This window comes from Plectropomus leopardus, chromosome 13 (assembly GCF_026936395.1).
Source record: "Plectropomus leopardus strain MGB_pleo_1.0 chromosome 13, ASM2693639v1, whole genome shotgun sequence".
NCBI classification, from domain to species: domain Eukaryota; kingdom Metazoa; phylum Chordata; class Actinopteri; order Perciformes; family Serranidae; genus Plectropomus; species Plectropomus leopardus.
Genome location: NC_142188.1, coordinates 1382450 through 1404553, shown reverse-complemented (window position 1 = coordinate 1404553; position 22104 = coordinate 1382450). Strand labels below are relative to the sequence as shown.

General features: G+C 37.4%; 1 protein-coding gene and 2 long non-coding RNA genes across 4 annotated transcripts; all 3 read left to right on the top strand.

Annotated features, from left to right (window-relative positions):
• The first annotated feature begins 75 nt into the window (after positions 1 to 75).
• On the top strand, positions 76 to 5138 carry LOC148187597 (ribonuclease inhibitor-like). The gene is made up of 6 exons (XM_088086873.1): positions 76 to 98; positions 145 to 261; positions 725 to 946; positions 1185 to 1358; positions 2615 to 2661; positions 4030 to 5138. Exons 1-6 carry the CDS (start codon positions 76 to 78, stop codon positions 4671 to 4673), a joined length of 1227 nt encoding a protein of 408 aa, XP_087942999.1. The 3' UTR covers positions 4674 to 5138.
• Positions 5139 to 6814: 1676 nt separating this feature from the next.
• LOC148187596 (uncharacterized) lies at positions 6815 to 8287 on the top strand. 2 transcript variants are annotated; one of them, XR_015778534.1, is made up of 3 exons: positions 6815 to 7050; positions 7151 to 7268; positions 7646 to 8287. It is a non-coding gene; the product is annotated as an uncharacterized LOC148187596 (long non-coding RNA). The 2 variants fall into 2 exon arrangements; XR_015778533.1 differs by having other exon boundaries at positions 6826 to 7050; positions 7680 to 8287.
• Positions 8288 to 10831: 2544 nt separating this feature from the next.
• On the top strand, positions 10832 to 11915 carry LOC148187595 (uncharacterized). Its single transcript, XR_015778540.1, has 2 exons — positions 10832 to 11094; positions 11469 to 11915. It is a non-coding gene; the product is annotated as an uncharacterized LOC148187595 (long non-coding RNA).
• The last annotated feature ends 10189 nt before the right edge of the window (positions 11916 to 22104 follow it).

The window sequence follows — 22104 nt, the reverse complement described above, 5'->3', positions numbered from 1 at the left end:
AGACTTTAATTCATTCAAACAGCTGTTCATACATGACTGTCTCTGAGAGGACAGACACATTAATGACTTTCTTCAATGTCTCTTCAGGCTGAGCGGCTGTGAGCTCTCAGAGAGAAGCTGTGCAGCTCTGTCCTCTGTCCTCAGCTCCCAGTCCTCCAGTCTGAGACACCTGGACCTGAGTAACAACGACCTGCAGGATTCAGGACTGAAGCAGCTGTCTCCTGGACTGAAGAGTCCTCACTGTCCTCTGGAGACTCTCAGGTCAGACCTCAGCACCGCTGGTCTTTATTCAGTCGTAGTCAAACGGTGGCTCTGGGGCCAAATTTTGGCCTCCAGAAAAAATATTAATTCCCTTGAAATGTTGTTTCATAGTTTCCATCAAAACTGAAATACAACGTTCATATAAATCACAGCAGCTTCAGCATCGTATCATCTAACACTTCCCTCCATGACAAGAGACACAAAACTGCATCTGCTGGACCTGATTCTGGACCAGACTGTTTGAACAGCACCTGGACCCAGAATGGAGTCTAATGAAGCTACCAGATGAAAATCACAGAAAAATAATCCGATTTTATGAATCTGTCTAATCTGACACAGTGACCAAACAAACAGGAATATTGTGCAGTCTGAACATCAGCCACCGTGTGATCCATCACATCATCAAACATACAACACGTCAGCTGCTTTTCTTCACCTGTGATTTCTGATCAGCTGTGATCTGATTTAACACAAAGTCTCTTTGTCTTCTTGTTGGTTGTTGTCTCTTCAGGCTGAGTGTCTGTAAGCTCTCAGAGAGAAGCTGTGCAGATCTGTCCTCTGTCCTCAGCTCCCAGTCCTCCAGTCTGAGACACCTGGACCTGAGTAACAACGACCTGCAGGATTCAGGACTGAAGCAGCTGTCTCCTGGACTGAAGAGTCCTCACTGTCCTCTGGACACTCTCAGGTCAGGATTCATCCACATGTTTAACTGACGGCCTCTTAAATCCTGATGATCCAGAGAGGACTCAAAGAGCTGACAGTAATGTTGTCAGATGCTTGATGGACAGTAGTGGGTGTTTGGTTGTGAGCCGTCAAAAATCAGTCCTAATGTTCCTGTAACTCCACAGCAGGCGACAGTATGGCAGTACTGCAGTCAGCACCCTCAGATCATGTGACCTGTGTGTCGTTTTGTGTGTTTGCAGTCTGTCGGGCTGTCTGGTCTCAGAGGAAGGCTGTGCTGCTCTGGCCTCAGCTCTGAGCTCCAACCCCTCCCATCTGAGAGAGCTGGACCTGAGCTACAACCATCCAGGAGACTCAGGACTGAAGCGTCTGTCTGCTGGACTGGAGGATCCCCGGTGGAGACTGGACACTCTCAGGTATGAAGAGGCCTGCTGCAGCCACAGACACTCAGTCTGTTAGAGGAGGTCCACTGTCAGCCTGGCTCATATGACCCTGACACACCAAGCTGACCTCAAACAGACACAGCTGATCAACAAACGCTTTGTTCCCACATCAGAGCCTCAGCACAGACACAAGCAGTCAGGGAACAGCAGTCAGGGAACAGCAGTCAGGGAACAGCAGTCAGGGAACAGCAGCCAGGGAACAGCAGTCAGGGAACAGCAGCCAGGGAACAGCAACCAGGGAACAGCAGTCAGGGAACAGCAGCCAGGGAACAGCAGCCAGGGAACAGCAGTCAGGAAACAGCAGTCAGGGAACAGCAGCCAGGGAACAGCAGTCAGGGAACAGCAGTCAGGGAACAGCAGTCAGGACGCGCAAAAAACAATAATCCAGCCCCACATCATTTATTATGTGGAAAATAACTTAATATTTTTGTTTTTTCATATAAACCAGGGACATCGTATAATCCAACTGGCATTTAAAGGGTTAAAATCCCCCAAATGTTGAAATGTTTGGTCGTGTTGATCAGGACTGAAGCTGATTTAAAGGTTTAACCCATCATTTGTACACAGTGTATTATAGAGCCATCAGAAACATGTTTTATGGAGAACATAAACCTCCTTAAAAAACCTCATGCCATCTGCAGCAACACAGCCAGAATGATGGACAAAACTAAAGTGAGAAATGAGACATTTGGACACAAATGTCCACAATGAGACCTGAGGGTTAGAGGGAGTTTTGGGTTTGTCCCCTGGTCTGATAAGTGGGACTCAGCACAGAGAGGACTGTACTAATATTACTGTAATATTTTCAGCTCTAAAGGACAGAAAATAGAAAGCAGTGTTGACTGTTGCTAGGAGACGTGATGTGAAAGTTTGTCCGTCCAACCGCGGACCCCGACCTCCTCCGTCAGAGGCTCGTCCTCCTTTACTTCTGACAGACAACGGTCATTATTACACAAACACAAGAGGGCGCTCATCAGCACCAAAACAGCTGCTTTGAAAGCTCCAACAATCAATACTTGTGTATCGACGAGCGATCGGCTGACTGTGTGTGATGGTGAAGTGTTGAAACTCCACCTGCTCAGGTACGCTGAACTCAAAGATCATCAGCTGACGAATAACAGGTGATGAACACGTAGAGAAACACACAGCTGTGTGTGTGAGAGTGAGGTCATGTCCATGTTTCCATGGTGACAGAGGAAGTGCTGCTCTGACCCCCCTCCTCCTTTCAGGGCGGAGCCTGCTGGAGTCCGATGGTTGAGACCAGGTCTGAGGAAGTGTGAGTGTGTGTTTTTTTATCGATCGCAGCTTTATTTAAGGAAATCTGAAGAAAACATGTCAGACAAACAAGAACACAAACATACATGAGAGCACGAAACACTGACTGACTGACTATTGTACACACAACATAAGAAATAATCACAAATAATCACAATATCAAGATAGAAACCAATTAAATGGACACAGATATCAATAATAAATATATAAAAATACTTCTTCAGATCATATCAGGAGTTTCACCAAATCTAAAAATGTATTTGCTTCTTTGTCATTTAAAAGAGTAAAAGAGGAAAGTGTTTAAATCAGTCAAGAAAAAAATAGAAAGAGGAGCGTGAAACTAGAAATGTTTGTGAATAAAGAAGTTCCCGTTTAAAATGCAAAAATTAACAACATGATTTAAATATTTGTTACTTGAATCAATAAAATAGCCAATTATATTTTTGAGGGTAAAATCATAAGTCATGGTACAATTATTTAAAATATGTCAAAATAAATTGTAACAAATACTCTGAGGAAGTATGAGTTTTTTTAAGTTTTATTTAACAAAATAATGGTCAAAATAATTCAGACAAACAAGAACACAAACATTCATGAGAGCTAAAAAATGACATTCTACACTGAAGATAATAAATAATAATAAACGTAATATCAGTTTATAAACCAATGAAATATTTAAAATGTTATTTAATAAAAGAACCCAGACAGTAATAAAGATAATACATACAGTATTCACATTACATCAGGAGTTTCACCAAATACGTTTTTGTAATAATCTAAAAATGTGTTGCTTTTTTGTTATTTATGAGTGAGAGAGAAGAAAGTGTTGAATTAAAATAAACAAAATAATTCAAATATTTGTTTCTTGTATCATCATAATAGTCAATTATATCTCTGAGGGTAAAATCATAAGTGATGTTACAGTTATAAAAACACGACAACGTAAATCAGAGCAAAAATTCATGGTGATAAAACAGTGAAAACCTCAAAGGATCAAAGTTTGATCAGCCTGCCCACAGAAAGAACAAGAGTTTTCAGCATCTGCAGACTTTATTTCTTCACAGTTTTATTTTGAAAAATGTGAGCGGCACGTGTATGATGACATTTCCTGTCCAGTCTGCTAACAGCATTGAAAATGAGTGGAGATGTAATCTGTGAGATGTTTCCCTCATCACAACAGAAGAGTATAATTGTGTTGTTAAAGCCGTTCCTTCTGCTTTAATGCATCTTATCTGAGGACGTGTGAGCGTGTTTTTAACTCTTCACGCTGTGACATCACTCATTCACAGCTCTGATGTCATCATCACAGCCATGATCCATTAATAACTGATAACTAATCAATAACTTTGTGTCTTCTTCTCTCCGTCAGATTCCTGTCAGCTCACAGTCGACACAAACACAGTAAACAGAAACCTCAAACTGTCCAAAAACAACAGAGAGGTGACACGTGTGTCAAAGGATCAGTCATATCCTGATCATCCAGACAGATTTGACATCTGGCCTCAGCTGCTGTGTAGAACTGGTCTGACTGGTCGCTGTTACTGGGAGGTCGAGTGGAGAAGAAGAGTTTATATATCAGTGAGTTACAGACGAATCAGCAGGAGAGGAGGCAGTGGAGACTGTGAGTTTGGAAGAAATGATCAGTCCTGGAGTCTGAGCTGCTCTGATCGTGGTTACTCTGTCTGGCACAATAACAGAGTAACACCCATCACCTCCTCCTCCTCCTCCTCCTCCTCCTCCTCCTCCTCCTCCTCCTCCTCCTCCTCCTCTGTCTCTGGTAGAGTAGCAGTGTATGTGGACTGTCCTGCTGGCTCTCTGTCCTTCTTCAGAGTCTCCTCTGACTCTCTGATCCACCTCCACACCTTCAGCACCACATTCACTGAACCTCTTTATCCTGGCTTTGGGCTCTGGTCCTGGCCTCCTGGTTCCTCAGTGTCTCTGTGTCCTCTGGAGGACAGACAGTCTCCTCCTGTCAGTGATCACAGAGTTCAGTGTGTTGAGGATCACAGCTGATGGGAGGTCCCAGACTGTGTGTAGGATGTGAGTTTGACCTGAGGGAGGCGCTAGAGGACAGATGATGGACTCATGAAGGTCCTGAAGAAGCATCAGTGTGTAAACTCTCCTATAGACTTTGATCCTCTTCAGAAGAAAAACCCTAAAACCATCAGAGTTTGGACGCTGTGTGAATAAAAACACAACACAATGATTATATACATATTATCATACAACAGCTGGAGGTTATAAATATATAGTTTCCCACAAATACAGCAGAAAACACGTCCGAAATGAAACTGTGGTTCATTTCCATGTTGAGTCATTTGATCTCTTTCATATAAAGTCTGTGTGTCTGTGAATCTCTGAAAACATGAATCATTCCCACTTTAAATATTTCTGCCATCACATGTTTGTCCAGATACAAATGAAATGTTGATTTTGTCTCTGCTTGATTGTAAATAAAGTTGTGTTGTCTTGAATAAAGCCTGTTCCAGCTCCAGTTTGTAAAATCCAAATTCTCACGTGAGGCAGGAAGAAACTTTAACCAGAAAAACTACAGCAGGCAACCCAGCTGGCAGGGAACGTTCCCACAAAACTGACTACAAGTTGTAATAATGTTTTAAAGAAAACATTTTAATGTAACGTTCAAAGAACGTTTTATGGGTGTTTGTCGTTTCAGATAATGTTCCTGTGAGGTTCAATGAAGACGTTTGAGCTGCAGCGTTCAGAGGATGTTTTGGTGATGTTGAAAAGTGACAGATCCGAAAATGTTCTTTTAGAAAACGTTCCCACAATGTTACACGAGAACAAAGAGAGAACGTTTCCAAAGCAACATTCAGAAAATGTTACTGAGGACTGAGAGCACACATTTATAATGAAAATGTAATGTGATATGTGAACATTAAAACATTTTTAACAGTTTTTGATGTGAATAGAGAATGTTACCTGAACTTTAAGGTAACATTTAGCTTGGTTTATCTTGCTGCTGAAAACATAACTAAAACATTGGTTGCACTGTAACATTGTCAGAACGTTTTCAGAGGCAAACATTGCTGGCTGGGAAGGTCCCTCCATGTTGACCTGATGGCTGTAAAATCCCACATGCTGCTGCAGGATTATCAGCTCAGGACAAAGTGCAACAAAAACTGCAACACGGTCCAAACTTTGGGCTGGAAGCAGCAGCATTTATTTATAGTCAGTAACAGGGCCGGCTCTTGGCATAGGCGATATAGGCGGTCGCCTAGGGCGCCATCTGCTGGAGGGGCGCCGCCACGCCAGTCATTAAGTCAACATTACCAATAAATAAACAGTGACATGTTCCTAAATTATGTGTGGGCACCTGATGTGTCGTTATTGGGTGCGGAGGTGCGTGTTAGGGTTAGGGCGCCTAGGGCACCAAATTGGGCAGAGCCGGCCCTGGTCAGTAACTTATTTTAACTGGTTGCATTTTACAGTGTGACTTTCATTGTACTTTACTGTGTTTACTGTGCAACAGCTTGTAGCTTTTCCTTTAAATATTTATTAGTATCATTTGTTTGGTTCTTGTTTTCTTTTGTTGTTTTTTCACCACACTGACTCTGAGCTCGCACAGAATATTCCCGAGTACCTGTACGGCCGTCTGTGCACGTGCAAACGGCAAATACACCTTTTGAATGTGGAGTCCCTCCAGGAAGCGGCTCACCTGTGTGACTCAGCTGGAGGCGGAGCTCCGGGTCCTTCCAGGAAGCGGCTCACCTGTGTGACTCAGCTGGAGGCGGAGCTCCGGACCTCTATATTTCGTGATAATGTTGTATAGCCTTTTTCCTTGTTTTGTTTACATGCTATATTATGGTGTGTTTGGCTGCAAAATCCTATGCTGTGAGATGTTTCTGCACTGTATTTTATGCGTTTTTCAGCTTTTTTTGGGACATGTCATATTTTGACATTTTTCGCCTACTATAGTATGGCATTTCCGTTTGTTTTTTGGACATGCTATTGTCACCTTTAAAATGTAATAGAGTATATATGGTTAAAAAGCAAAAGGAAACAAGGTACAAACTACAAATTACTATGCCTTAGAAATCCTACTCAAGAAAACGTGCCACATCTGTTCTTATTTTTAATTTTGTTTTGTTCTTCTTATTTCCATCCAATAGATACTGCAGAGACAATGATAGTTCAGCCAATCAGAGAGCCGCTTACTGCAGGTAGTTTCCGCCCACCTGCACAGGTTTGTGGGTAGCATGTTTGGGTGTTTCGTGCCTGCAGAGAGGCAGCTCGCGCTGCGTCGTAGCTTCTAGACAAACGTGAATTAACGGACAGAGAAACGGGAGAAACCGGAAGGAAAGACTGAGGCAGAGTCTTCGGAAGACAACGTAAGTGTCACGTGAGTGGTCGCTCGTGAAAGCGGCTCCAGGTGAGTTCGTTCAGCTCAGTAGCTGCCGGGTACCTGTTAACCTGTTCGCGCCATCTTTCGCTGCTGCTCTGACTGAGTCTGTCTCGTCTGCTCTCGTTAGTTTGAAAGTGCGGACATTTCCGACGGTTTCCTCGTGTCCTGCTGCACGGACCCGGAGCACCGTGGCCTTCCTGGACGCCAGCATGTTTGTTTCCGGTGTTTAACCCTCACGGAGACCGGTGAGCACAATGAATGCCCCTCTATGAGAGCTTCCTGATACTCAGCACTTTGCTGGAGGATTTATTGTAGTCTGAGTTACTCAGTGTTGTTGGATTTAAGGTTTATTTAAAGGTCTGCGCAGTGAATTGAATCAACTTATTTTGCACCTGTGAAGAAAGTTGTTTATTATGGCAGCTAAAGTATCACATTTATAATTTGCACTGTTAAAGGGCATTTACACTAAAAAACGTTAGGCTGCAGATAAAAGGAATTTACAGTATTTCATATCATTTTAATTCATAAGGTTTGTTAGTTTTGGTTCCATGATGTTAAAACAGGTCAGACAGACTGTTTAAAGTGGTATCTCCTGATATTTTCGGACCCTGTCTGTTGACAGGTTGGGTTTTTTGTGTTGGTTTGTTTCTTCTAAGGACCTGTCCAGTGAGACAGATGGCGAGCCTTCCCACCTGGATCTTGAGAGACCAGGATATCCTGTGGTCAGTGGACAGGTTTTTCTGCACTCTGCGGTGTGGTAGGACCAGTATCTGCAGACACCCTCACACTCAGCCCCATACACCCCCTCAACACGGGCGCACATACACTGACCCCTCGCCCATGGACATCTGAATCCCCCATACTTACCTTTTTTTTTTGACATCCCGGGATCTTTGGACTTGTACTAACTTTTTTGTGACTTTTTTTGCGCTGTGGACTCAAGCCGACATACTACCTGTTTGTTCCCTGTAACGTTTCTTTGGTGGCTAATGTATCAGAGATCCTCCTTAAGTGAATGGTGTTTGTAATATAAACTGATATAAGGTTATTCTGGTTATTGTGAACTGTGGATTGGATCAGAAAAGCTTGAATTTGAGGTGACACACAAAATTCTGGTGAAAAGTGTGCCTCCGAGATAGAATTAATACTGGCCAATGTGATACCTTATAATGGCCTTTGGTGATATTATGGTTATAATACCAACCTGTTGCACTGTGAAGCATGTTTTTATTTTTCTGCTAAAGCCTGTATATTTTTACATTTACGTTCTTGCCTCTTAAGTCTCTTTTAAACACTCCGCTGAGCTCCAGCAGCCGAACCTTCTGATCCATCTAAATCTTAACCGAAGCAATGCTCTCCATATCCTCTAAGTGTTACACTTTATGATTTTTTTTTGCTGTTTTTGCATGATTTTATGCCATGACGTGTGTCGGCACACTTTTTTATGCAGTTTCAGCTCTTTTTGGGACATGTCATAGTTTGACATTTTTCACCATACTGTAAGATAAGATAATCCATCAGTGGGGAAATTCACAACGTTACACCAGCTGTGAGGTACGAGGAAGTATAAACAGCAAAATAATAATACAATAGTATAAAAATAAATACAAATATTAAAATATTAAAATGGTAGATAATTAAAAAAACAAGGTACAAAAACAGTAACATAAATAAAATAAAATTCCAACAAAAACCGTCTAGAAAAAAAATACATAAGAAAATATGTACACCGTTTGCACAAGGTGATAATTGCACTTGTGAGAAATTGCGTTTTTGTAGTCCAGCTGGTGAGTGTGTGAGTGTGGTCTACTGGGAGCAGTGCTGGTTGTTCAGTCTGACTGCAGCAGGAAGGAAGGACCTGCGGTGTCGCTCCTTCACACACTTTGGATGCAGCAGTCTGTCCCTGAAGGAGCTCTCCAGTGCAGTCACAGTCTGCAGGGGGTGGGAGTCGTTCTCCGGCATGGAGGACAGCTTGGTGATCGTCCTCCTTTCTCCCACCACCTGCACGGGGTCAAGCGGGCCTCCCAGGACAGACCTGGCCTTCCGTATCAGTCTGTCAAGCCTTTTCCTGTCTGCAGTCGTGATGCTGCTGTCCCAGCAGACCACTCCATAGAAGATGGCCGATGCCACGACAGCGTCAAAAAACGTCCTCAGGAGCAGCCGTGTACCCCGAAGGACCTCAGTCTCCTGAGCGGTCTGCAGAGTCTGCACTGGCCCTTCTTGTAGAGTGCAGTGGTGTTATCAGACCAGTCCAGTTTATTGTTCAGGTGAACACTCAGGTACTTGTAAGACTCCACCATCTCAATGTCCATTCCCTGGATGTTCACTGGAGTGAGGAGGACATGTCTGCGCCTGTGGAAATCCAGCACCAGGTCCTTGGTTTTCCCCGCATTGATCTGGAGGTGGTTTCACTTGCACCAGTCCACAAAGTTCTCGGTGAGTTCTCTGTACTCTGTCATCCTCATCTGTGATGTCGACTTCAGTCGTCAGAGAAATTTGCAGATGACAGTTCATGGATCTGAATCTGCAGTTTGGAGGGTGAAGAGAAAGACAAGAGAAGATGTCATATTTTGACATTTTCGCCGTACTATAATCGGCATTTTCAGTTGTTGTTTTTGGTGTTTTTATGGTGTTTTTGGCCCTTTTTGCAACAAACTTTGCCGTGGCATGTCTCTGCACACTATTTTAGGTGTTTTTCAGCTGTTTTTTGGAAGGTTGAATTTTGATATTTTTCCTCACATGATAGCATGGCTTTTTCGGTCATTTTTTCAACATGCAGTATTATGGTGTTTTTGGTCGTTTTTTCCAAAATATTTTGTCATGGCATGTTTCGGCCAGCTATGTTAGGTGGTTCCCAAGTGTTTTTTGGACAGAAGAAATTTTTACATTTTTCACTAAAAACTTATACTATAGTCAGGCTTTTTCGGTCACTTTTTCAACATGCAATATTATTGTGTATTTGGACATTTTTGCAAGTGTTTACTAAATATTTTGCCATGGCATGTATCAGCACGCCATTTTGTTTCGATTTTAAGTGTTTTTAAGACATTTCAAATTTTGACACCAACACTGAAAATGAAATACTGTAGTATGGCTTTTTCTGTCATTTTTTCAATCTGCAATTTTATGCTGTTCTTGGCCGTTTCTGCAACTTTCTTTGCCATGGCATGTCTTGGCACACTATTTTATATGGATTCCAAGTGTTTTAAAGACATTTAAAATTTTGACATTTTTCACAAAAAAAGGCAATACTATAGTCTGACTTTTTCGGTCATTTTTTCAACATGCAAATTTATGCTGTTTTTGGCCGTTTTTGCAGCTTTCTTTGCTATGGCGTGTGTCTGCATGCTATTTAAGGTGGAGTCCAAGTGTTTTTAAGACATTTAAAATTTTGACATTTTTCACAAAAACGACAATTATACACAGTGCTGTGAAAAAGTATTTGGCCCCTTCCTGATTTCTTACTTTTTTGCATGTGTGTCACACTCAACTATTTCAGATCATCAAACAAATTTAAATATTAAACAAACATAAAATGCAGTTTTTCTGTGATGATTTTCTTTGTTAAGAGAAAAATACTATCCAAACCTACATGATCCTGTGTGAAAAAGTAATTGCCCCCCTTGTTAAATGATGAGGTAACTGTGATTAATCATATTATTGTGAAAAGCTGAGTTTAATTTCATAGCCACACCCAGGTCTGATTGCTGCCAGACCTTTCAAATGAAGAGATCACTAATACAGAACCTGTCTGACAGGGTGAAGGAGGCCATGTTGAACCCGAGACATCATGCCATGATCCAAAGAAATTCCAGAGCAGATCAGAAGAAAAGAAATTGACATGTCTCAGTCTGGAAAAGGTTACAAAGCCATTTCTGAATCTTTGGGACTCCAGTGAACCACGCGAGAGCCATTATCCACAAATGGAGAAAGCATGGTACAGTGGTGAACCTTCCCAGGGGTGGCTGGCCTACAAAAATTACCTCAAGAGCACAGCGACGACTGATCCAAAAGGTCACAAAGGAACCCAGAACAACTAAACTACTGCAGGCCTCACTTGCCTCAGTAAAGGTCAGTGTTCATGACTCAACCATAAGAAAGAGACGAGGCAAAAATGGCATTTATGGCAGAGCTCTAAGGCGAAAGCCACTGCTGACAAAACAGAACATAAAGGCTCGTCTCACTTTTGCCAAAAAACATCTTGATGATCCCCAAAGCTTTTGGGAAAATATTCTGTGGACTGATGAAACAAAAGTTGAACTTTTTGGAAGGAGTGCATCCCGTTACATCTGGCGTAAAATGAACACAGCATTTGATAAAAAGAACATCATGCCAAAGTGAAACATGGTGGTGGTTGTGTCATGGTTTGGGGCTGCTTTGCTGCTTCAGGACCTGGAGGACTTGCTGTGATTGAAGGAACCTTGAACTCTGCTCTCTACCAACAGATCCTGAAGGAAAATGTCCGGCCATCAGTTTGTGACCTCAAGCTGAAGCGCACTTGGGTTCTGCAGCAGGACAATGATCCAAAGCACACCAGCAAGTCCACTTCTGAATGGCTTAAAAAAACAGAATGAGGGTTTTGGAGTGGCCTCGTCAATGTCCAGACCTGAACCCAATTGAGATGCTGTGGCATGACCTTAAAAAGGTGGTTCATGCTCGGAAACCCTCGAATGTGGCTGATTAAAACAATTCTGCAAAGAAGAGTGGGCCAAAATTCCTCCACAGCGATGTGAAAGACTCATTGCCAGTTCTAGCAAACGCTTGACTGCAGTTGTTGCTGCTAAGGGTGGTTCAACCAGTTATGAGGTGTAGGGGGCAATTATTCACATGGGCCATGTAGGTTCAGATGGCTTTTTTTCCCTTAATAAATAAAATCGGCACTTAAAACTGCATTTTGTGATTACTGGTGAGTTATCTTATAAACTTGTATTTGAGTTTGCTTGATCTGAAATGGCTAAGAGTGACAAAGGTGCAAAAAAAGTAAGAAATTGGTAAGGGGGCAAATACTTTTTCACAGAACTATAGTATGGCTTTTTCGGTCATTTTTTTCAATATACAATTCCATGTTGTTTTTGGCAGTTTTTGTGACTTTCTTTGCTATGGCATGTGTCTACACACATTTTTAGGTGGATTCCAAGTTTTTTAAGACATTTTAAATTTTGACTTTTTTCACCAAAAATGCAATTCTATGGCATGGCTTATTAGGTCATTCTTTCAACATGCAATATTATGGTGTTTCTGGTCGTTTTCGAAACATACTTTGGGAAGTTTATTGTTAAGTACAACACTGAGCCAGCAGTTGTCTTTCTGATAGTTTAATTCAGGCATTTACAAACAGTTGCCTGCTCTTACAGGCATGACACGAAAGGCGGTCCAAGAGCAGAGGAGATGCAGGAATAAAAAACAGTACATTATCTTGAACTGATTAAACTTTTTCTTTCATTAAGACATTTCAAATAGATGAAATATAAGATGTAATATTATAGTATGGCTTTTTCGGTCATTTTTTTGAAAATGCAATTTGATGCTGTTTTTGGCTGTTATTGCGACTTTCTTTGTCTCGGCACGCTATTATAGGTGGAGTCCAATTGTTTTTAAGGTATTTTAAATTTTGACATTTTTCAAAAAAAAAGGCAATACCATAGTGTAGCTTTTTCGGCCATTTTTTCAAAATGCAATTTTATGCTGTTTTTGGACATTCTTGTGATTTTCTTTGCAATGGCATGTCTCTGCACGCGATTTAAGGTGGATTCCAAGTATTTTTAAGACATTTTAAATTTTGACATTTTTCACCAAAAAGGCAATACTATAGTAGGACTTTTTTTGTCCGTTTTTTCAACATGCAATTTTATGATGTTTTTGATTGTTTATGCAAAATATTTTGCAATGCCATGTCTCGGTACGCTATTTAAGGTGGATTCCAAGTGTTTTTAAGACATTTTAAATTCTGACATTTTTCACCAAAACGGCAATACTATAGTATGACTTTTTTTGCCGTTTTTCCAATATGCAATTTTATGCTGTTTTTGATTGTTTATGCAAAATATTTTGCCTTGGCATGTCTCGGCACGCCATTTAAGGTGGATATCAAGTGTTTTTAAGACATTTTAAATTCTGACATTTTTCACCAAAAAGGCAATACTATAGTATGACTTTTTCGGTCAGATTTTTCAAAAATCAATTTTATGCTGTTTTTGATTGTTTATGCAAAATATTTTGCCATGGCATGTCTCGGCACGCCATTTAAGGTGGATTCCAAGTGTTTTTAAGACATTTTAAATTTTGACATTTTTCACCAAAAAGGCAATACTATAGTATGACTTTTTTTGCCGTTTTTTCAACATGCAATTTTATGCTGTTTTTTAATGTTTATGCAAAATATTTTGCCATGGCATGTCTCGGCACGCCATTTAAGGTGGATATCAAGTGTTTTTAAGACATTTTAAATTCTGACATTTTTCACCAAAAAGGCAATACTATAGTATGACTTTTTCGGTCAGATTTTTCAATAATCAATTTTATGCTGTTTTTGATTGTTTATGCAAAATATTTTGCGATGGCATGTCTCTGCACGTTATTTAAGGTGGATTCTAAGTGTTTTTAAGACATTTTAAATTTTGACATTTTTCACCAAAAAGGCAATACTATGGTATGTCTTTTTTGCCGTTTTTTCAACATGCAATTTTATGCTGTTTCTGATTGTTTATGCAAAATATTTTGCCTTGGCATGTCTCAGCATGCCATTTAAGGTGGATTCCAAGTGTTTTTAAGACATTTTAAATTTTGACATTTTTCACCAAAAAGGCAATACTAAAGTATGACTTATTTTGCCGTTTTTTCAACATGCAATTTTATGCTGTTTTTGATTGTTTATGCAAAATATTTTGCAATGCCATGTCTCGGTACGCTATTTAAGGTGGATTCCAAGTGTTTTTAAGACATTTTAAATTCTGACATTTTTCACCAAAAAGGCAATACTATAGTATGACTTTTTCGGTCAGATTTTTCAATAATCAATTTTATGCTGTTTTTGATTGTTTATGCAAAATATTTTGCCTTGGCATGTCTCAGCATGCCATTTAAGGTGGATTCCAAGTGTTTTTAAGACATTTTAAATTTTGACATTTTTCACCAACAAGGCAATACTATAGTATGACTTTTTCATTCAATTCTTTCAAAATGCAATATTATGGTGTTTTTGGTCGTCTTTGCAACATAGTGTTTGAGAAACTTTTTTTTAAGGACAACACTGAGCCAACAGTTGTCTTTCTGATAGGTTTTATTCAGGCATTTGCAAACAGTTGCCTGCTCTCACCAGAATGACATGAAAGGAGGTCCAAGAGCAGAGTAGATGCAGGAATAAAATTCAATGCATTATCCTGAACATGTTACACTTTTTCTTTGAATCAGGACAAAGACAAACAATGACATAGTTTATCTCACAGTATACATCATCACGCACAGTACAGAGAGAACAAGGATTTACACCAAAAGATCAACACACAGTGGTTGATCACAAGACACGAACAATGTGATCAAACACAGAGTGCTACTCATTATGAGAAAGAGAGAGATGATGGTGAGAAATGGGAGCTCCAATAACAATAAATTGCCATGGCATGTCTCTGCGCGCCCTTTAAGATGGATACCAGGTGTTTTTTTAAGACATTTTAAATTTGAAAATTTTTCACCAAAAAGGCAATACTATAGTATGACTTTTTCGGTTATTTTTTTCAACATGCAATTTTATGCTGTTTTTGATTGTTTATGCAAAATATTTTGTGATGGCATGTCTCGGCACGCCATTTAAGGTGGATTCCAAGTGTTTTTAAGACATTTTAAATTTTGACATTTTTCACCAAAAAGGCAATACTATAGTATGACTTTTTTTTTGCCGTTTTTTCAACATGCAATTTTATGCTGTTTTTGATTGTTTATGCAAAATATTTTGCCATGGCATGTCTCGGCACGCCATTTAAGGTGGATTCCAAGTGTTTTTAAGACATTTTAAAGTTTGACATTTTTCACCAAAAAGGCAATACTATGGTATGACTTTTTCGGTCAAATTTTTCAATAATCAATTTTATGCTGTTTTTGATTGTTTATGCAAAATATTTTACGATGGCATGTCTCGGCACGTTATTTTAGGTGGATTCTAAGTGTTTTTAAGACATTTTAAATTTTGACATTTTTCACCAAAACGGCAATACTATAGTATGACTTTTTTTTTTTTGCCGTTTTTTCAACATGCAATTTTATGCTGTTTTTGATTGTTTATGCAAAATATTTTGCGATGGCATGTCTCTGCACGCTATTTAAGGTGGATTCCAAGTGTTTTTAAGACATTTTAAATTTTGACATTTTTCACCAAAACGGCAATACTATAGTATGACTTTGTCGGTCATTTTTTTCAACATGGAATTTTATGCTGTTTTTGATTGTTTATGCAAAATATTTTGCGATGGCATGTCTCTGCACGCTATTTAAGGTGGATTCCAAGTATTTTTAAGACATTTTAAATTTTGACATTTTTCACCAAAACGGCAATACTATAGTATGACGTTGTCGGTCATTTTTTTCAACATGGAATTTTATGCTGTTTTTGATTGTTTATGCAAAATATTTTGCCATGGCATGTCTCAGCACGCTATTTAAGGTGGATTCCAAGTGTTTTTAAGACATTTTAAATTTTGACATTTTTCACCAAAAAGGCAATACTATAGTATGACTTTCTCAGTGATTTTCTTCAACATGCAATTCTATGCTGTTGTTGATTATTTATGCAAAATATTTTGCGATGGCATGTCTTGACACGCCATTTAAGGTGGATTTCAAGTGTTTTTAAGACATTTTAAATTCTGACATTTTTCACCAAAAAGGCAATACTATAGTATGACTTTTTTTGCCGTTTTTCCAATATGCAATTTTATGCGGTTTTTGATTATTTATGCAAAATATTTTACGATGGCATGTCTCAGCACGCTATTTAAGGTGGATTCCAAGTGTTTTTAAGACATTTTAAATTTTGACATTTTTCACCAAAAAGGCAATACTATAGTATGACTTTTTTTGCCGTTTTTTATACATGCAATTTTATGCTGTTTTTTAACGTTTATGCAAAATATTTTGCCTTGGCATGTCTCGGCACGCCATATAAGGTGGATATCAAGTGTTTTTAAGACATTTTAAATTCTGACATTTTTCACCAAAAAGGCAATACTATAGTATGACTTTTTTGCCGTTTTTTCAACATGCAATTTTATGCTGTTTTTGATTGTTTATGCAAAATATTTTGCCTTGGCATGTCTCAGCACGCTATTTAAGGTGGATTCCAAGTTTTTTTAAGACATTTTAAATTTTGACATTTTTCACCAAAAAGGCAATACTATAGTATGACTTTTTTTGTCCGTTTTTTCAACATGCAATTTTATGATGTTTTTGATTGTTTATGCAAAGTATTTTGCCATGGCATGTCTCGGCACGCTGTTTAAGGTAGATTCCAAGTGTTTTTAAGACATTTTAAATTTTGACATTTTTCACCAAAAAGGCAATACTATAGTATGACTTTTTTTTCCGTTTTTTCAACATGCAATTTTATGCTGTTTTTTAATGTTTATGCAAAATATTTTGCCATGGCATGTCTCGGCACGCCATTTAAGGTCGATATCAAGTGTTTTTAAGACATTTTAAATTCTGACATTTTTCACCAAAAAGGCAATACTATAGTATGACTTATTTTGCCGTTTTTTCAACATGCAATTTTATGCTGTTTCTGATTGTTTATGCAAAATATTTTGCCTTGGCATGTCTCAGCATGCCATTTAAGGTGGATTCCAAGTGTTTTTAAGACATTTTAAATTTTGACATTTTTCACCAAAAAGGCAATACTATAGTATGACTTTTTTTGCCGTTTTTTCAACATGCAATTTTATGCTGTTTCTGATTGTTTATGCAAATCACTTTGCGATGGCATGTCTCGACACGCTATTTAAGGTGGATTCCAAGTGTTTTTAAGACATTTTAAATTTGAACATTTTTCACCAAAAAGGCAATACTATAGTATGACTTTTTCGGTCATTTTTTTCAACATGCAATTTTATGCTGTTTTTGATTGTTTATGCAAAATATTTTGTCATGGCATGTCTCGACACGCTATTTAAGGTGGATTCCAAGTGTTTTTAAGACATTTTAAAGTTTGACATTTTTCACCAAAAAGGCAATACTATGGTATGACTTTTTCGGTCAAATTTTTCAATAATCAATTTTATGCTGTTTTTGATTGTTTATGCAAAATATTTTACGATGGCATGTCTCGGCACGTTATTTTAGGTGGATTCTAAGTGTTTTTAAGACATTTTAAATTTTGACATTTTTCACCAAAACGGCAATACTATAGTATGACTTTTTTTTTTTTGCCGTTTTTTCAACATGCAATTTTATGCTGTTTTTGATTGTTTATGCAAAATATTTTGCGATGGCATGTCTCTGCACGCTATTTAAGGTGGATTCCAAGTGTTTTTAAGACATTTTAAATTTTGACATTTTTCACCAAAACGGCAATACTATAGTATGACTTTGTCGGTCATTTTTTTCAACATGGAATTTTATGCTGTTTTTGATTGTTTATGCAAAATATTTTGCGATGGCATGTCTCTGCACGCTATTTAAGGTGGATTCCAAGTGTTTTTAAGACATTTTAAAGTTTGACATTTTTCACCAAAAAGGCAATACTATGGTATGACTTTTTGGGTCAAATTTTTCAATAATCAATTTTATGCTGTTTTTGATTGTTTATGCAAAATATTTTACGATGGCATGTCTCGGCACGTTATTTTAGGTGGATATCAAGTGTTTTTAAGACATTTTAAATTTTGACATTTTTCACCAAAACGGCAATACTATAGTATGACTTTTTTTTTTTTGCCGTTTTTTCAACATGCAATTTTATGCTGTTTTTGATTGTTTATGCAAAATATTTTGCGATGGCATGTCTCTGCACGCTATTTAAGGTGGATTCCAAGTGTTTTTAAGACATTTTAAATTTTGACATTTTTCACCAAAACGGCAATACTATAGTATGACTTTGTCGGTCATTTTTTTCAACATGCAATTTTATGCTGTTTTTGATTGTTTATGCAAAATATTTTGCGATGGCATGTCTCTGCACGCTATTTAAGGTGGATTCCAAGTGTTTTTAAGACATTTTAAATTTTGACATTTTTCACCAAAAAGGCAATACTATAGTATGTCTTTTTTGCCGTTTTTTCAACATGCAATTTTATGCTGTTTTTGATTGTTTATGCAAAATATTTTGCCTTGGCATGTCTCAGCATGCCATTTAAGGTGGATTCCAAGTGTTTTTAAGACATTTTAAATTTTGACATTTTTCACCAAAAAGGCAATACTATAGTATGACTTTTTTTGCCGTTTTTCCAATATGCAATTTTATGCTGTTTTTGATTGTTTATGCAAAATATTTTGCCTTGGCATGTCTCAGCATGCTATTTAAGGTGGATTCCAAGTTTTTTTAAGACATTTTAAATTTTGACATTTTTCACCAAAAAGGCAATACTATAGTATGACTTTTTTTGTCCGTTTTTTCAACATGCAATTTTATGATGTTTTTGATTGTTTATGCAAAGTATTTTGCCATGGCATGTCTCGGCACGCTGTTTAAGGTAGATTCCAAGTGTTTTTAAGACATTTTAAATTTTGACATTTTTCACCAAAAAGGCAATACTATAGTATGACTTTTTTTTCCGTTTTTTCAACATGCAATTTTATGCTGTTTTTTAATGTTTATGCAAAATATTTTGCCATGGCATGTCTCGGCACGCCATTTAAGGTCGATATCAAGTGTTTTTAAGACATTTTAAATTCTGACATTTTTCACCAAAAAGGCAATACTATAGTATGACTTATTTTGCCGTTTTTTCAACATGCAATTTTATGCTGTTTCTGATTGTTTATGCAAAATATTTTGCCTTGGCATGTCTCAGCATGCCATTTAAGGTGGATTCCAAGTGTTTTTAAGACATTTTAAATTTTGACATTTTTCACCAAAAAGGCAATACTATAGTATGACTTTTTTTGCCGTTTTTTCAACATGCAATTTTATGCTGTTTCTGATTGTTTATGCAAATCACTTTGCGATGGCATGTCTCGACACGCTATTTAAGGTGGATTCCAAGTGTTTTTAAGACATTTTAAATTTTGACATTTTTCACCAAAACGGCAATACTATAGTATGACTTTTTTGCCGTTTTTTCAACATGCAATTTTATGCTGTTTCTGATTGTTTATGCAAAATACTTTGCGATGGCATGTCTCGACACGCTATTTAAGGTGGATTCCAAGTGTTTTTAAGACATTTTAAATTTTAACATTTTTCACCAAAAAGGCAATACTATAGTATGACTTTTTCGGTCATTTTTTTCAACATGCAATTTTATGCTGTTTTTGATTGTTTATGCAAAATATTTTGTCATGGCATGTCTCGACACGCTATTTAAGGTGGATTCCAAGTGTTTTTAAGACATTTTAAAGTTTGACATTTTTCACCAAAAAGGCAATACTATGGTATGACTTTTTCGGTCAAATTTTTCAATAATCAATTTTATGCTGTTTTTGATTGTTTATGCAAAATATTTTACGATGGCATGTCTCGGCACGTTATTTTAGGTGGATTCTAAGTGTTTTTAAGACATTTTAAATTTTGACATTTTTCACCAAAACGGCAATACTATAGTATGACTTTTTTTTTTTTGCCGTTTTTTCAACATGCAATTTTATGCTGTTTTTGATTGTTTATGCAAAATATTTTGCGATGGCATGTCTCTGCACGCTATTTAAGGTGGATTCCAAGTGTTTTTAAGACATTTTAAATTTTGACATTTTTCACCAAAACGGCAATACTATAGTATGACTTTGTCGGTCATTTTTTTCAACATGGAATTTTATGCTGTTTTTGATTGTTTATGCAAAATATTTTACGATGGCATGTCTCAGCACGTTATTTTAGGTGGATTCTAAGTGTTTTTAAGACATTTTAAATTTTGACATTTTTCACCAAAACGGCAATACTATAGTATGACTTTTTTTTTTTTGCCGTTTTTTCAACATGCAATTTTATGCTGTTTTTGATTGTTTATGCAAAATATTTTGCGATGGCATGTCTCTGCACGCTATTTAAGGTGGATTCCAAGTGTTTTTAAGACATTTTAAATTTTGACATTTTTCACCAAAACGGCAATACTATAGTATGACTTTGTCGGTCATTTTTTTCAACATGGAATTTTATGCTGTTTTTGATTGTTTATGCAAAATATTTTGCGATGGCATGTCTCTGCACGCTATTTAAGGTGGATTCCAAGTGTTTTTAAGACATTTTAAATTTTGACATTTTTCACCAAAACGGCAATACTATCGTATGACGTTGTCGGTCATTTTTTTCAACATGGAATTTTATGCTGTTTTTGATTGTTTATGCAAAATATTTTGCGATGGCAATTCTCAGCACGCTATTTAAGGTGGATTCCAAGTGTTTTTAAGACATTTTAAATTTTGACATTTTTCACCAAAAAGGCAATACTATAGTATGACTTTTTTTGCCGTTTTTTATACATGCAATTTTATGCTGTTTTTTAACGTTTATGCAAAATATTTTGCCTTGGCATGTCTCGGCACGCCATATAAGGTGGATATCAAGTGTTTTTAAGACATTTTAAATTCTGACATTTTTCACCAAAAAGGCAATACTATAGTATGACTTTTTTGCCGTTTTTTCAACATGCAATTTTATGCTGTTTTTGATTGTTTATGCAAAATATTTTGCCATGGCATGTCTTGGCGCGCCCTTTAAAGTGGATTCCAAGTGTTTTTAAGATGTTTTAAATTTTGACATTTTTCACCAAAAAGGCAATACTATAGTATGACTTTTTCGGTCAAATTTTTCAATAATCAATTTTATGCTGTTTTTGAGTGTTTATGCAAAATATTTTGTGATGGCATGTCTCGGCACGCCATTTAAGGTGGATTCCAAGTGTTTTTAAGACATTTTAAATTTTGACATTTTTCACCAAAACGGCAATACTATAGTATGACTTTTTTTTTTTTGCCGTTTTTTCAACATGCAATTTTATGCTGTTTTTGATTGTTTATGCAAAATATTTTGCCATGGCATGTCTCAGCACGCTATTTAAGGTGGATTCCAAGTGTTTTTAAGACATTTTAAATTTGAACATTTTTCACCAAAAAGGCAATACTATAGTATGACTTTTTCGGTCATTTTTTTCAACATGCAATTTTATGCTGTTTTTGATTGTTTCTGCAAAGTATTTTGCCATGGCATGTCTTGGCGCGCCCTTTAAAGTGGATTCCAAGTGTTTTTGAGATGTTTTAAATTTTGACATTTTTCACTAAAAAGGCAATACTATAGTATGACTTTTTCGGTCAAATTTTTCAATAATCAATTTTATGCTGTTTTTGATTGTTTATGCAAAATATTTTGCGATGGCATGTCTCGGCGCGCCATTTAAGGTGGATTCCAAGTGTTTTTAAGACATTTTAAATTCTGACATTTTTCACCAAAAAGGCAATACTATAGTATGACTTTTTTTTTGCCGTTTTTTCAACATGCAATTTTATGTTGTTTTTGATTGTTTCTACAAAATATTTTGCCCTGGCATGTCTCGGCACGCCATTTAAGGTGGATTCCAAGTGTTTTTAAGACATTTTAAATTCTGACATTTTTCACCAAAAAGGCAATACTATAGTATGACTTTTCCATTCAATTCTTTCAAAATGTAATATTATGGTGTTTTTGGTCGTCTTTGCAACATAGTGTTTGAGAAACTTTTTTTTAAGGACAACACTGAGCCAACAGTTGTCTTTCTGATAGTTTTTATTCAGGCATTTGCAAACGGTTGCCTGCTCTCACCAGAATGACATGAAAGGAGGTCCAAGAGCAGAGTAGTTGCAGGAATGAAATTCAATGCATTATCCTGAACATGTTACACTTTTTCTTTGAATCAGGACAAAGACAAACAATGACATAGTTTATCTCACAGTATACATCATCAC